This window comes from Heloderma suspectum, chromosome 10, assembly GCF_057233095.1.
Source record: "Heloderma suspectum isolate Gila_16-S chromosome 10, 16-S_ref, whole genome shotgun sequence".
Classification (NCBI taxonomy): Eukaryota; Metazoa; Chordata; class Lepidosauria; order Squamata; family Helodermatidae; genus Heloderma; species Heloderma suspectum.
The window spans coordinates 3,472,568-3,489,399 of NC_139467.1; the positions used below are offsets into that span (position 1 = coordinate 3,472,568).

The window sequence follows — 16,832 nt, forward strand, 5'->3', positions numbered from 1 at the left end:
AAAGCCTTCCCTGGGCCCCCTTTGGACATCCCTCCAACACAGCATGTACCTTCTTACACCCCCTCCCACCCCAAGGTGCACGTTCCCCCTCCCTGCCCAGCAAATAGCCCCCCACTGCCAAACCCCCCAAATCCACCTCCGTCCCAGATCCCACTTGTTAGGAAAAACAGAAGTCAGACTGGGCTGCAGTTCACACACAAAAGATTTAATCACCTCCGGAAAGCAGCCGCACCCGGTTATGGAGGAAGGAGGAGGGGCTGGGTGGTACTGGGGAGAACTGGGAGGGGGAGGAATGGACAATGGTGGTGGTGCAGTTCGAGCAGTGGGCGGGCACGGCAGGCACAGGTTTTTAATGTAAAAACTTGTGTTCAACACTCACACATTGGGGTTTTGACTTTTCAGAAAGTCATGATTTGGACAGGAAGCCAGGGGGGCGGGTAGGTAGGCGCAGATCAGGGCAGGACAAGGTCAGGAGGTCTTTTTCTGGGGTGAGGGGGAACTGGATGCTGGAGAAGGGGGGGTGAAAAGAGGAGGCAGAAGGAAAGGGATCTGAGTGTGTGGTGGGGAGCATGTTGCTCTAGGAAAAGGGATACAACTCTGGATGTGTAGGGAAAATGCGTGTGCGGGGGAGAGGGTTATGGCGATGGGTTTGAGGGGAAGACGAGGGGATCAGATGCTATCAATGCTGTGAGTGGGGCAGCTGGGATGGAGGGCCATTGATTTCTGGGATGGTGAGTTTGGGAGGAAGGGAGAGGGGGCGGGCACCACAAGGGGAAACCGAGGGGGGGGTGTCATGAGTTCAAATGACTTTTCCGATAATGAACACACCAAACACAGAAATTTTTATCTAGACCAGCCAGATACAATAAATATAGTAATCGAATATTCTCATTGGGTCTTGGGTGGGGTGGTGGGTGGGATGGGTCCCCCCCTCCCTTAAGTCTCACCACCCTGATTCCACCTGGTATTTTTGCTTGGTTCTCTCCTGAAATAAGTTTGCTTTCATCTCCTTTTTTATTGGAACAGTTATTAATGCATAAAGAGAAAAAGGATCTTTGTTTAATTTCGTGTCATCTGTGCATATGTGTCTCTCCTTGGCCTCCCCACCCTCCAACCCCCCACCCCACCCCCATCCCAGTACCATCAGGCATTGCAATGCCCCCTTCATTGTCCCTGTTCCCCCTTCCTGGGAAACCCGGCTTGCTTTCTCTCCCTGGAAAAGTGCTCCGTCCCATCTCATTCTCTCTCTCTCTCTCTTTCTCTCTCTCTCTTTTGTGGCTTGGCTAAGGCACCGCTGCAGAAAATTCTGGAAACAAGCGGTCATTTTGGGAAGAGATTGGGGGACGCGCCGGATCCATCCCCGTCCTCTCAAGCATTGCAGCCTGTTCCCCCCTCCTTCCTCCTTCCTCCCCCTTCTTCCCTGCTAGCTCTGCCCCCAAATTGCTTGTGCGTCCAGCAGTCCCTTGGTCCCCCTCCCCCTCCCCCCCAGGCCCCCACATCTCAGACGGTGCTTTCCAGCATCCACTCCGTGCTGCTAAAAGTGACCCGCCTGTGGCTCAAAGGGCACTCTTCCGAGTTCAACTGAGAAGTGGACATGTGTCTTTTTGTCCGTGCCCGACGGGGGTAGCTGTGACTCTGGAACAGGGAGTAGTCCCCATCGAACGAGTGGCGGTGGTGGTGAGTCCTGGACAGCTCGCGGGGAAATACTCCCGACCCACTGCCCCCGAGGTTGGCACAGAGTGGTGGCCCCACACTGGGGTCCTTGAGGAGGCACAAGGAAACTGCTGAGCCTGTCAAGCTGCTTTCCATTTGTCCTTCTTCAGAAGTCAAAATAGCCACTGTCTGGAGATCTGTGGCCACCTTGGCTGCTCTCTTATCCACCTCTGTCAAGGTGACGTCTTGGCCATTTGGGACATCTTCCTTGGCTTCCCCACTGAGCATGGGATCCTTAGAAGTCACCTCGTGGAGAGTTTCATATTTGTCCTCCCTAACCTTGGAGGCCGAGCGGGGCAGGGTGGTGGAGGCCGAGGAGGAGGAGGCCTGGCTCCCATTGGTCTGTGAATAGACGTTGCTGACTTTGGCTTTCTTGTGCTCATCTTGGCCACTGTAGACCTTGTACCGGATCATGAGGATGATGATGAAGACCAGGACAGAGGCCACAATGATGCCCCCAATGATGATGATCATGGTGCCACCCAGGAACTGGGTGTGGAGCGAGTGGCACTGGGCGCCCTCCCCCTCTGTGGTGAACTGCACGCAACCGACCACCCGGGTGGCAGTGAGGGACGTCACCCCATCGTCGTAGACGGCCAACACGCACAGGTCATAGTCCCGGCCTGCCGCTAAATCATTTACCAGGAAGGTCTTGCTGGAAGAGGGGATCATCCTAGAAGGGGGTGGGGGGAGCGGGAGGAGATGGTGGAATTAATTGCATGCTGATTAACAATAACCACACACACATACCCCACTGGGTTTCCCCTCTCCCTTCCTCTCTCTCTCATTCAGAATTCCCACATGCGCTTTTGACACAGTAAAATCACAGCCTTGATCGCATCCAGGCAAGATGTCTTATGAATGGGCAACTGCTGGTGTGGACTATATCAGGGTGGCTTGATGGTCCTTTGTGCCTTTCTCTGGATATGGGAAAATACCAGCCTTCACCACTTGGGGGTGCTCCTGTAAGAAACGTCCCCCATGTGAAATGGGGAGGGTGGGGGAATTATTTCGGGAGCAGCTATGTTGCTGGGATGTGCAGGTCTCAATCAGAGCCAGGGTGGTACTCTGATTTTGTTGCCTTGATTCCTCCCTGGAAGATGTGGATTTATAATAAAGGGATGCCATTGAGCATGGACAGAGTGCAGTCCCCTCCCACTAAGTAACTATGAGCAGCCTCTCCACAAACTCCCAAAGCCTGGCCTTACCTGTAGTTCTGCCTTTGGAACCCATCAGCCCAGCTGCTCATATTGTACCATGTTACTTCGAAGTTTGGTTTCCCTCACTCCTGTTCTCACTTGTGACTTGTTTTTATTTTCATTTCAACAGGAAAAGTGCACATTTCAAATTGGAAAAGTGTGGATTTCTAAAAAGTATGCACTTTGCCCCAATGACTAAAGCATGAAAATGTTTTTTTTTTAATGTGCATTTTAAAGCGTGCATTTGTATAAAAAAATAATAATCTGCATTTTTCAAATGTGATCTCAAGCTCAAGAACGTGAGAGCATTTTTTTTTAAAGCGCTCCCATTCACGTTTGGGGTTGCAAACAGGACAAGTCCTGATATGATTTGTGAACTGAAACCAAATTCTCACACATCTCTACTTAGCAGAAATGTTTTTTCTCAGCCTCTGTCTGTGAGGTCCTTCCATCTCACCTGGACACCAACCCTGGAAGAGCCCTTCCTCGAAGCTCTGGGCTGAGAGCCACCCTATGCTGAACCACACAGGGTCTTTGGCAGGCCAGAGTACAAATGAACGTCAGGATCAGGCCAAGGAGTGGGGCCTCAGCAAGTGGCCCGCAGCACGCCAGAGCGCTGCGCTTCTGTGGAGTACTCAATTAGTTCCCATTTATTAGCGAGTGGGTGACGGAGAGTCCTGGGGAGCGGCAGGCAATTAGCCAAGAATTATAGAGCCGTAGCGCCAACAGCTGCAATTTTCCGGGGGTAGGGTGTGGGATATGGAAGACCTCGGCTTAGGGACAGATCACGTGTGGCAGAGGCAGCACTGTGCAAAGACCGACTGATTGCTGTGGAAAGACAGGAGGGAGCTGGATCCATCATGCTGGCAGTGGAAAGGACGAGCCACTGTGAACCTTCGAAGAAACAAGATATCTGAGGACCTGCTGAGGTCTCATCAGGTCTCTGCATTTAATTTTCCACTGTCAGACCAACACAGCCCTGAAACCAGTAATTTAATCAGAGAGAGAAAACATGCCGCAGTATTCCTTCTTGCCCTCAGGGAACTGCATCCAAGCCTTCCACCCCCAGGTGTGGGATCTAGACCCTTCCCGGCCAGAGTATGTGATTTCCTGAGACGGCTTGAACCCAGTGCTCCTTACAAACTCCAGGTGCCTTTCTCAGAGCCAGTGCCTACACTTGACTGGATGCAGGAGGAGTTGCCAGATTTTCCCTGGCCCTCCTGCACCTTTAGCTGCCTTGTGCAGGAAGTCTAGTTAGAAATGGATCACATCAAGTTTGCAGCAGCCAGGAAAATGGAAATGGAGCAAGTGAAACCTTTCCTCTGGGATGAAGATGGAGCGGTAGCTCCTTTAGAGTTCTGACTGGTTCTGACTGAAACCCAGATTTTTGTGAACAGCCCAGAGACCTTCGGCTATTGGGCAGTATAGAAATGAAACAAACAAACAAACAAATAAATTCACTGCCTGGTGCCCTCCATATGTGTTGGACTTCCACTCCCAGCTTCCCCTTGTCAGCTGTGCAGGAAGACAACAGCCCTTCCCTGTGGTTAATCCCCAGGATCTGGCACTCAGAGGTATACTATCACTATACATGGAGGCTCTAAACTTAGCCATCATGGCTAAATTTCTGAGCTTTAGGCTCAAGGTACAGGAGCAGATACCAGGGGGAAAAAAGGGCAACCCTCCTTCTCTCAAAGGGGCCAGTTCAGGAATGAGTTCTCTCTCTCCCAGTGTGGGAAAGCCCACTAACTAGGGAGGTAGTGGGCTCTCCCACACTGAAGGCATTCAAGATGAGGCTGGACAGCCATCTGTCGGGGATGCTGTGACTTATATTCCTGCACTGAGCAGGGGGTTGGACTCGATGGTCTTGTAGACCCCTTCCAACGCTACTATTCTATGGTTCTATGATTCTCTCTCTCTCTCTCTCTCTCTCTCTCTCTCAGTGTGTGTGTGTGTGTGTGTGTGTGTGTGTGTATGTACTGCTCTTCAGTTGCTCACCCAAAGCCAGCTGCATCTAGGGCTTAGTAGACTTTAACCTTGTTTTGAATGCCATGGCTCATTCTGTGAACTTGTGATGTAATTATCAAGACAAGATGGAGAAGAACATGTGCAGAGTGCCATCTCCCTGCTAGCTTCCACGTGTTTGGCCTTAAGAGGTATCAGCTTGGAAGTCAGAGAGAAATGGTGAAGTAACTTTGAAGATGGATAAGATGTGCAGAGTGCCATCTCCTCGCCAGCTTCTGGCCTTAAGAGGTATTGGCTTGGAGGACAGAGGGTACAACTGCTGGCATATCTCATTTTCGGAACTTGGCAGTGAATAGCTCATGCTCCATCCTCTCATGCTCACAAGTCCGTGATCAATTCCCCACCCCACCTAATTCTTGGCTTTGTAGTCAAACATAGTTTGTAAGCTCTCTGGGGCAGGGACTAGGATCAGAGAGTTGGAATTAACCTCAAAGGTCATCTAGTCCGACCCCTACCAATGCAGGAAATCCACTACAACATCTCTGCCAGGTGGTCATCCAGCCTCTGCTTAAAAGCCTCTAACAAAGGAGACCCCCACCCCACCCCAGGCAGCCTGTTCCACTGACAAAGAGCTCGTGCCACCAGGAAGTTCTTCCTAATGTTAAGTCAAAATCCTTAAAAAAAAAAAATGTGAACCCATTAGGGACACAGGAAGCTGCCTTATACTGAGTCAGATCCCTGGTCCATCTAGCCCAGTACTGTTGACACTGACTGGCAGTGGCTTCCCTGGGTTTCAGGCAGGGTTTTTTCCAGACCTACCTGGGGATCAAAGCTGGGACCGTCTGCATGCAAAGCAGGAGCTCTGCCACTGAGCTACAATCCTTTCCTACCCTTAGTGGAGGGTGGATTTGGGTCCTACTCTCTAGAGCAGCAGAGAAGAAATCCACCCCTTCATCTGCACAAACTGCCCCTTCAAATATCTGAAGATGGCTCTGAGATCACTTCTTAATTGTTTTCTCCAGGCTAAATATTCTTAGCTCCTTCAACTTGTCCTCAAAGGACTTGGTCTCCAGGCATCACCCCATCTTTGTCATCATCTTCTCAACTCATTCCAGTTTGTTGCTAGCCTTCTTAAACTGTGATGCCCAGAACTGAACACCATACTGCGGGTCAGGTCTGACCAAAGCAGAACAGAGCAGCACCCGTTACTTCTCATGATCTGTACTTCTGTTGATGCAACCATAGACTCTGTCAGTTCTATGCAAAGCACAACCTTTCCCAACCTCACACCCTCCAGATGTTTTGGATGACAACTCCCAGCATTCCTGACCAGTGGCCTTGCTGGTGGGGCTGAAAGCAGTTGGAGTCCAAAACATCTGGAGGGCACCAGGTTGGGGAAATAAATATTTAGTGGCATTCATAGCTGCATCTCAGCATGTGTGCTATCTTTGCTTTCACTCTGCTGTTGGCTCTGGGTCAATTCCTGGAGAGGAATCCCTGTATGAGCAGCTGGTTCCCCCCACCCCACTCCCAGAGCAGCAAGTTGGCAGTGGTGGAGATCAGCGTGGTGGGACTGTCCTGGCTGGCTGGCTGAGCTTCAGAAAAGTAGGAAATTAGGATGGCAAACTAGGATTAGTACTATCTGATCGATCCTTGGTGGCAGAGAGACAGGAAAGCACACAGAAAGAAGGAGATGGTGGATGTGGCGGGGCGGGGCAGGGCGGGCAGCGAACAGGGGCTGGGAGACAAACTGGTGGTGATGCCAAGATCTTGCTCCAGTGCATCGCCAGGCAAAAAGGCACAGAAGAGGGGAGGGTCTGTAGCAGCTCTCCAGGATGCCCATCATGCAGGTTGCCCAGGGAGGAGGATGCAAGAGTGACAGTATTTAAGGAGCTGATCATCCATCTCGGCTGGGGCAACAGAGCCATGAGCAGGCTGGCTTTGCTGGAGGGATTGCAGAGGGTCCCTGAAGTCAGTCGGTCTCTTTCCCGTCACCTGCTGGTGAACAGATGGGCCTGAAGGCAAATGGGACCACTGAACCGTCCAGCTGGAAGGGGCACCAGATGCCACTGCCGTTCTGCCTTGGTGACTTTTGACCAGCTTCAATGGAGAGAGCCCGATCCGCATAGGGATGTCGGAGAATTTCTCCACGAATCTCCAGGAGGCCGAATGCCAACGCATTCGCCCCCCCGAAATTGGTGGAGAAACGGTCCGCCCCCCCCAGAATGGGACTTACCTTTGGTGAATGTCCCTGGCGCTGGCGGCTCCCAGCGGCGGTTCGGCAGTGGTTCGGCAGCGGCCGGTCTTCTAACCGGCTGCCGCCGCTGCCATTTCCCAGTAAAACAACAACAACAACAACAAATGTGATAGGCTATGTAAAGATTTACGTAGCCTATCACGGCTAGATTTTCAGAAAACACCGTGATAGGCTACGTAAATCCTTACGTAGCGTAGCCTATCACAGCTGACTTTGGGGGGGGGGGAGCGCATACGCAAATGGCGGCGCCCATGGGCGCCACCATTTGCATTCCTTATTTGGGCACGTGTAGTCTACGTAAACATTTACGTAGACTACGGTGAAAATAAGGGCAACGCAAATAGCGTTGCCCTTATTTTCGCCGTAGTCTATGTAAATGTTCACGTAGACTACATGTGCCCAAATAAGGAATGCAAATGGCGGCGCCCATGGGCGCCGCCATTTGTGTACGCACTTCCCCCCCCCAAAGTCAGCCGTGATAGGCTACGTAAGGATTTACGTAGCCTATCACGGCTGACTGCAGGGACGCAAACGGTGGCGGCTACGGCCGCCGCCATTTGCGTCCCGGCAGGAGACGAGATTCATGGCCGGAGGGACGGGGCACCTCCCCGCTGGCCAGAATTTCAGGGGGAGGGACGGAGTGCCTCCCCCCACCACGAAGCAAGCTGCGGGATAAGGTAAGGGACTTCATCCGCACTCTGCTGGTCTGAACAGCCACCCCTGCTCCACTCACCACTAAGCTGCTCCCATCCTCCCACCTTCAAATTAACTTCTCTAGAAAAACATTTCCTGAAATTGCCCCCAGTCTTATTGATTCCGTTATTTTAAAGATTTGGGGGGGGGCCACCCTTCCATGGTTATCAATGCCCAGGGAAGCTCTTTACAATTAAAATCAATCAATCAATCAATCAATCAATCAATGAACATCCCGCATCATGACAATCAAGTCCAACGTTTTCCCTACATTTGTAAATACACAGGATTAACACTGTGGGGAATGTCCCAATAGCAGTGCACCAGTTAAACCTGCATGAAATTAGCCAGTAATCCTGTAGGCACTTAACTGGGAGTAAGTCCCATTGAACGCAGTGAGACTCACTTCTCAGTAGACCTGCAAAGGTCTGTTTCAAACTTCCCCAAGCGTAAGACACCAAAAGCACAGCTTCCGCATCTGTTTTGAGGCTCATGTGAGATAAGCTGTTACCCCAGGGACCACAGGGACCAGATGTTTCAGGACTTTAAATATCATGACTAGAACTTTGAGTCTTCTTGGAAGCACACTGAGAACTAGGGCTGTGGACAGAAGACAAGGGCCAGATAGCCGGTCAGTTGAGTTCAGACGGCTTTGAAGGAGACCTGTTTTGCCTCAGGTCTGAAGCAGAACCTCACTTCAGAAACCAAAGCCGCTTGTCTTCTCACTGACTATCACAGGGAAATCGACAAACAGCCATAATGGACGTGCACAAAGACACTCGCACAGTGTTAGAGGAGCATTTGGTGCAAACTCCAGGGCTCTTTCTGCTTGCAGGATGCTGAGAGCACCACCAGCTTTCCGGCAGGGAAAGTGCATGCATGTGCATGTGCTGGTGTGTGTTGGGGGTGTACAGCTATGCATCTAAAACAAGGGTGTTGAACCTCAGGACTGTGGGCCAAATCCTGCCCTCTGGGGTTCTCCAGACAGCCACACCCCCTTCCTGTGGCCCAACACCCTCTCCCGATGGCTTGGTGGTTTCCTGGCTTTTGTGGGTCCCCCCTGCCCACTCTAAAATGTTGAAATGTCTCTCTTAAGGCTGAGTTACTGGCAGGAAGAGCTTGAAGCTACAATATGCTGGTATTTTTTGCACTTTGATCCTGCCCCTTTGGCCATGCCCACCCTTGGAATGTGGCCCCCGAGAGCTTCTCCAGAATAGAACTGGGCCCTTGGCTTTGCACCCCTGATCTAAACCCTTCCTGCAGTTCTCCTTCCAGGCAGAGAGGGGGTGCCTTTCTTGTTCTATGATTCAGAGACAGAAGCCAAGCTCACTGTGTGGCTTCACATCAAGCCGTGGGCGAGCTGGCAGCAGAGGCGGCAAGGCCGGTTCTCTCCCCACCCCCCTGTGACACTCCTGGGCTGCCTAGCCTTTGTGAGCCCCTGTTCTAAGCCACCAGCAAGCACCACCATTGGCAGGAAGGAGTTGTGTGCCTTGTCCTGCCTGTACCACAGAGAAACCACTGGGGAAGCCTGAATTAGGCTGTGGGGGCTTGATAGAACTCCACATCCCTGACTGCCCTGGGGAGTGGGGGTGAGCCACCCACCGAACAGGAAGCAGCAGGGGGAGCCAGGCAGGGATCTCCCCGTCACTGGGACTTCTCATGCCACTTTTAGAAGCTCTGCACCCTAGCTGCTGTCTCTGCTGCCACACCCACACAGTCCCAAAAGGCAGTGGAAGACATGGGATGGTTTCTTGTATGTTCTTTCTACAACCCTCCCCAAAGCATTGTGACTGGAGGTAAAAAACAGAGCCCTGGTGAAGTCATTCCCCAACTCAGGCTGGCCCTCCCATGAAGCAGTGTGAAGTGCCCGCATCAGGTGGCGAATGGTGCCTCTCCCCCTGCCCCCACCAGGAGGGCCCACACACCACTGCTGCCCCATAAACAGCAGAAGCTGCCTTATACTGCATCAGACCTTTGGTCCATCTAGCCCAGTATTGTCCACACTGTCTGGCAGCAATGGCTCTCCAGAGCTTCAGGCAGAATTCCTTTCTAGCCCTACCTGGAGATACTGGGGATTGAAACTGGAATCTCCTGCATGCAAAGCAGGGGCTCTACCACAGAGCTAAAGGCCCTTAGTTAATGACAGTAAGAGCTTTAAGCTAAAATATGCTGGGATTTGGGGGTATTTTGGTCCTGTTATTTTTGCCTTTGGCTCCACCCACCACTGGAATCAGGCCCCTGAGAGAATTTGGCCATCAGGCTGAAAGAGGTTCAACACCCTTGTACTAAATTCTGTGCTCTCGCATGCCCAGTCATAGATACACATGATACATCCATCCCTGAAGACAACACAGCAATCCAAGCCATGCAGACAATTCCACTCCACTCACCTGTAAACCAAAGAGTCATCCAGGGAGCTGTTGTACTGGATCTGGTACATACGGATGCCAGGGATGTGCCGTTCAGAGGGCCAGTGGATGACCACCGAGGTGGACGTCAGATCAGCCGCTATAATCCTCTTGTCAAGGTGATTCTTGGTGTCATTGGCACCAGATTTGGTGGAGGTGGTGATGTCAGATGAACCGGGGTCAGGTCCTTTCATGTGGCCAGTGTTGTTGACTAGCAGGGGGAGAGGTATGATACAGATTTCCACAGGAGCAGTGGCCTCTCCTGCAGCATTGGAGGCAATACAGGTGAAGATGCCATTGTCCTTCAAGGTGGTAATGAGGACTTCCAGTGTGCCGTTCTCATAGACCATTGCACGAGTGGTGTTGTGGATCAACTTGCCATCAGGTGCAATCCAATGGATGGAAGGTTCTGGGTCACCCACAGCTTTGCACTTGAGACTCACACCTTGGCCTTCCATGATGAACGCCTTGCTAGAATATTGGCGGGTGATGAGTGGTGGTTCACAGATGAACTCTTCCTCAGGGATGGACCAGAAATACTTATCCATCAAGTGCTCCGGGGAGGCACAGGTTTCCAGGTCGTCTTCTCGTGTGAGTCTCCGGAGCCAGAGAAGCTCACAGTTGCAATGCAATGGGTTGCCTCCAAAGCTGATAGTCAAGGTGGAAGGGTGAGTCCCACGGACATTGGCCAGCACTTCAGCCCTCAAGAAGAGATTGTCTGGGGGCAGCTTCTGCAGCCGGTTGGAGGTCATGTCTAACCGCACCAGCTTCTGGAGCTGGGAGAAGGTGCCCTCAGCAATGTGGTCAATGAGGTTGTGGTCCAGCGTGAGGGTGTTGAGGCTCACCATTTGGCCAATGGCCTCCCACGGCAGGGTCTCCAGGTTGTTGTAGGAGAGGTCCAGGTCTTCCACGGTGGAGAGAAATTCATCAAAAGAGGAAGGCTCAATGTGGCTGATCTGGTTATTCCCAAGGATGAGGTGCCGGAGGTTGCCCAGGCCTCGGAAGTGCTCGTTCTTCAGGACAGCCAAGCGGTTGCTGTTCATGTGTAAGGCCCGTAAGGCACGCAGGTCGGAGAAGGCGAAGGGCATGATCTGGCTGATGGTGTTGCGGGAGAGGGTGAGGTGGACCAGGTTGGTCATGTTGGAGAAGTCCTTCCGGCGGATGATGGTGATGAAGTTGTCAGTTAGGCGCAGCTCCACCGTGCGCCGGTCAATGGACGGTGGCACGAAGAGGAGGCCCGTCTTAGCGCATAGCATGGTCAATGTCGGAGAGATGTTTTGGCAGATGCAGCGGCCGGGGCAGTGCTGAGCTTTTGCCATGGTGCCAAGCATCAGAAGAGGCAGGAGAAGCTTTTCCATGGTACTGGCACACACCGTACCTGCAGAGGCCCTGGGGACAGAAGAGAGGAGAAAGAGAAAGAAGCCAATTAGCTTGGCAAAACAGGACCTCCCCTCTCCCATGCTTACTATATTGTCTGAGGCAGACTTCCTCAACCTGGTGCCCTCCAGATGCTCTGGACTGCAACTGCAATCATTCCCAGCCAGCATAGCCAATGGAATAATGGGAACTGTAGTCCAAAACATCTAGACGACACCAGGCTGGGGAAAGGCTGGCCTAGAGGAACTAGATCCTTTCTCTCCACCATGATTTCACAGCTTCCAGTACAATATTGCCATCTATCCATCATATCTGGCCCTTCCTCCCTGGATGTCTCCCATCTTGACTACTGTGATCTGGTCATTGATGTTCCATTCCCTTGTTTGCTTTCAATCCTCCTACCTCTGTCTGGAACTCAAACTGCCCAAATCATCTTTATGGTTGCAGTAGCTGCTTCATTTTTCATCAGAACCCCAAAGTCCATCAACCAGAACAAGGTAGAAAATGGCGGCCTGGGAGCAGAGCCAGATGCAAAATGGTGACTTAGGTGGTTGAGCCAGTTACCTACTGTGTAGGGTGGCTATATGTCCTACTTTACAGAGGACCATCCTTTGTTTGAAGAGGTGTTAGAGGGTAGTAGTGTATTTGAAGGTGTCCTCTGTTTGAAGGGCTCTCCAGCCCAAGTCTGGTTTAAAGACAAAGCGGAGGGGTCCTCAACTTGCCCATCAGTGGTTAGCAGCACCAGGATAGCAGACTGAGCAGGCAAACTGGGTCACCTGGTCACAGCCTTCCCCACTATCGTGTGACATATTGTATTTCTATTTAAATTATAGCTATTATTTCTAAATGTGCATATATGCATATGCAAATGTTATGCAGATTGGTGTACTCTTTTGTCGTCTTCTTTGGTGATGCATAAGTGGCTACACTACCCATGAGCCATACCCTGGGATGACCAGTATGCACAAGCTACTACAAATCAGGAATTCCAACAGGCTATCTGGGGGCAGGCAGGTGGTGTTGCTTTTGTTGCTATTGTTAAACAATTGGGAGTCAGCAACTCTTGCTGATCTACTGCAAATCATCCAAAGATGAACATGATCTACCTTCTGCCCACCTGCACTTAAAATATCCTGCTCCCAAATTGCTGAGAGCTTTAAAAAACAAACAAACCAACCCAGCACTTTGACTTGAGCTCAGAATCAAACCGGGAGCCAGTGGAGATCAAAATATACCAGAGTCCCATGATCTGAGTAACGGGTCATAAGAACATAAGAACAAAAGAAGGGCCCTGCTGGATCAGACCAAGGGTCCATCTAGTCCAGCATTCTGTTCACACAGTGGTCAACCAGCTGTAGACCAGGAACCCACAAGCAGGACACAAGCACAACAATACCCTCCCACCCATATTCCCCAGCAACTGGTGTCCATAGGCTCACTGCTTTTGGTACTGGAGGTAGTACCAGAGGCAGTCCTAGGATCCAGCACTGTAGCTGAAGCACTTTGTACCAGCCGAAGTTTCCAAACACTTTTCAAATGCACATAGAGTACACTGCAGCCATCTAACTTGGATGTGACTAAGGCATGTGTGATGGTGACCAAATCTGTTTTCTCCAGGAACGCTAGCTATACAAAAGTGATCCTGGGCATCCAGGACCAGGAGCAAATCAGGGTCCAGGAGCACTCTCAGACTGTGACAGAGTGCAGCCTTGTCCCAAACAGGTTGTACACCTACCCCCAGATCTCATCTCCTACTGACCAAAAGCACTTCTGTCCTCAGCTGCCTGGCACACACCCAGTCCATCCCAGGTCCCAGAGACCAGTTTAGGACTTCCTACAGGCATGCCTACTGTCTTTTAGTACACTGTGTGGACAGGGGGATGTTTCAGTTGCACGAGAAAATGAGGGTTAAGACTCAAGTTATTGTTAGGGTTGGGGAGACTGGGCTTCCCAGGCAGGAACCAGGACCTTGGTGAAGCCTGGCTTGGTGAAACAGGGTGAGAGGGCCATCAGGATGGCTTGCCTACTGTCTTTTAGTACACCATGTGGACAGGGGGATGTTTCAGTTGCACAAGAAAATTAGGGTTATGAATCAAGTTAGGCTTAGGATTGGGGAGATTAGGCTTCCGAGGCAGGAAGCAGGGCCTTGGTGAAGCCTAGCTTCTTGAAACAGACTGAGTGGGGCATCAGGATGACTTGCCTACTGTCTTTTAGTACACCGTGGGGATGGGGGGATGTTTCAGTTCAGTACCTTCCCCTGTATCATAGCAATGAACAGAGCCAAGAGAAAGGACTTTGACTTCATCCATTTACCTGCAATGAGGAAACAGGCTGCATTAGCCTCTAGCCCAGCTGCCCCAACCTTGTGCCCTCCAGATAGGACTGCACCTCCCATAATCCCCAGCCAGCATGGCCATGACCTTTTCCCCCTTCATGGATGTATCTAATCCTTTTGATCCACATGTAGCATAATTTCAGCCTTTCCCAACCTGGTGGACCGACAGTACAGCCACCCCTTCCACCCTGGTTTTGATGAGCTCGGGTTTAGGTTTTAAAGGAGGGGTTGCAGCAGCAGCAAGAAACAGCAATGTTGCAAGTAAACTGGACATGCATGGAGTGCACCCCTTGACTGCAAGCAGAATCGTGTTCCCGGAAGCCTCCTGCAAGGGCGGTCTGCCTGCAAACAAGGCAGGCGCTCCAAGCATGCCTCATGAGCTTGTGAAAGTGCTGTATTTTATGGTGCTGCCCCCACAGCAGCAAATTCAGCAGCAACAGTGGCAATTTGGGCAGGGATACGTAGTGTTCGGGGGGGCAGTGTGCCCCCCAATCCCCAGAAGTTGTTCACCTCTGTTTTAAAGAAGTGTGTGCGTGTGTGTGTGGCATTGTGTATATCCCACCTTTTCAACCTTTTCACAAGGAGGCTGACATGGCCAGTATTAAAAGCAATACATGAAATGAATGATGTAATCCACAATAAAAATGAGCCAGAATGGTAAGGATTCAATTACACATATCAGTTAGCAACAAAATAATGCAAGAGAATAGCTGGGACGCCCCTTACCTCTTGTATGTCTGGACTGATGTTAATGGAGCAAAGCTGGTGCCCTTTAAAACCAAAGAGTTCAAGTGGGTTGACGGGCCAATTAACACATTCTATGTTTACGTTGTAAAGTGAGAATGTTGCAAGCCCGTGTTTGCAAACACACGTGTGTATCTACTGGGGAGGAAGGGGCTCCTCAGGCAGGCAGAGTTAGATGTAGTGGAGGCGGGTGGCCCCGATGTCAGTGGGGTGGCGCATCAGCTCTGGGTTTCAGTCAGAACTCTAAGGGAGCTGTTCAAGGTGTTTTCATTTTGGAGAGCCCCTTTAGAGTCCTGACTGGTTCTAACTGAAACCCAGAGCAGATGCACTCCCCCACTGACGTCAGAGCCACCCGCCTCCACTGAGTGCACACTTGGTGATGCTCAGCATGCGCCCAGGCTGGCTTTGTGCGTAATGTGTGAAATGACCTGGTGTAAGTTGCATTGCAAATCTGAATGCAGCACTGCAGGATTACACCTATATTTGCGACAATACCCACTGGCATTTCAGAAATTAAAATCAAGATACACATTTGTCCCTGCTCTTATTTATTTATTTATTTATTTATTTAAACTATTTCTTGCCTTTCAGGGCAGGAGCTCTTCCAGCGTGATGTACAACAGTAAAATTCACATAATAAAAACCAGTGCAGTAATAAAAGCAGCAATACCAGAGGTTATTGTTAAAGCCTCCACACACCCCATACCCCATGACTGATCACTGAAGACTCTATTCTGTCTTGTATCTGCTACATTCATTTATACTGGAGCAGCCTTTCCTTCACCAGTTGAAAAGCTAAGCACAATCATGTCTTAAACATTATATTAGAGAAAAATAATTATCCACCATCCTGGTTCAAAGCCCACCTAAGCAGTGGCAGTGTGCAAATTGCTTTAGTGTTATGTGCGTGCATCTATACGCATGTGAGTTAGAGACAAGATGGACACACCCACTTCCTAATGCAGCCTCCCCCAACCTGGGGCCTTCCAACTGGCTGGGGATGATGGGGCTTGTAGTCCCAACACATCTGGAAGGCTGGGTTGAGGGGAGGCTGTCCTCATGAATCTGAACGTGCTTGGTCTCCAGTTGCCTTCCTCTGCAGGGTGTGATGCATTGTGGTCCGGATTGTGTTCACCAGGGGTGGGCAACTTGTGATCCTCCAGATGTTTTGGCCTACAACTCTCATCAGCCCTAGCCAGCATGGCCAAGGGTGAGGGATAAGGGGAATTGTAGGTCAAAACATTTGGAGGGCCGCAAGTTGCCCACCCCTGGTATACACTGTAGGTTTATCAGGCAAGGGGAACCTGGTGGTTTGATCTACAGCAGCCTTGGTCCATCCCCAACTCTATGGTCTTCCAACTCCCAAGCATTTAGTGTCACTGTGATACTAACAGGCACCCTACCTATTGAAACCAAAAACCTACAAGGAGTCACACGTCCCAAAGCAGTTTGATCAGCTCATCCAGTTTCCAACTGATAGTGGCCTGGGGGGCGGGGGGAATCAACACTTGGCAAAGAAGGTTTGTTTCATAGAGATGAGGGAGTCAAACAACCTTCCCCCACCTGTGTCATGGTATTGCTCACCAAAATGGTGGCCCTCAAATGGGAACCAGAAGTGTGAGGGCTGTGGGTCAGTCTAGATGTTCCTTTGCTCTGTGGCAATACCAGGGCCAATCTGCCCACATGCCCAACACCAGGGCCAATGCCCCAGATGGTTTGGCAGTCTTGCGAAGGGGCCTGGACCTCATCCTGCAGATGGAGTGATGCAGCTGCTTGGGTGTGGCAAGAAGTCCAGGCCAGTCCCTGCTAGGAAGGGGTGAGAAATGTGGCATGTTGTGTTTTTTCACGCAAATTTAGCAAAGTGGCACCTCTTGAACTGATGTGCGAGCCGAGACAGAGTTGCAGTCTGAAATCTGTAGTTCCTTGAGCTTGGCAATGCAGCTCATTGGGGGGAAATGCAGACAGAAATGTGCGTATCAGTGCAAAGTGTGCACAAAATGTGTACATTTGAGGAAGGTGTGCACAAAACTGCAGTACATCAATAAAAAGGACTTGGGGGAAATATGTAGGTTAGAAAATTGGGCACATGTCGAAAAAAATGCACACACACAAAGTACGAATTTCTGTGCAGACTCTTTTTA

The 16,832-nt window shown here is 50.9% G+C and overlaps 1 protein-coding gene across 1 annotated transcript; it reads right to left on the minus strand.

Annotated features, from left to right (window-relative positions):
- Positions 1 to 1,500: 1,500 nt before the first annotated feature.
- Positions 1,501 to 11,638, minus strand: LRFN1 (leucine rich repeat and fibronectin type III domain containing 1). The gene is made up of 2 exons (XM_084814306.1): positions 10,218 to 11,638; positions 1,501 to 2,386 (listed from the first exon to the last, which is right to left on the minus strand). Exons 1-2 carry the CDS (start codon positions 11,591 to 11,593, stop codon positions 1,501 to 1,503), a joined length of 2,262 nt encoding a protein of 753 aa, XP_084670432.1. The 5' UTR covers positions 11,594 to 11,638.
- Positions 11,639 to 16,832: the final 5,194 nt, after the last annotated feature.

Excerpts from the sequence above, each read along its gene's own strand:
- LRFN1 (XM_084814306.1), bottom strand. The coding sequence starts at position 11,593 with ATGGAAAAGCTTCTCCTGCCTCTTCTGATGCTTGGCACCATGGCAAAA. Across the intron at positions 2,387-10,217 it reads GATGACTCTTTGGTTTACAG|GATGATCCCCTCTTCCAGCA; the intron begins GTGAGTGGAGTG and ends ACCCCCTTCTAG.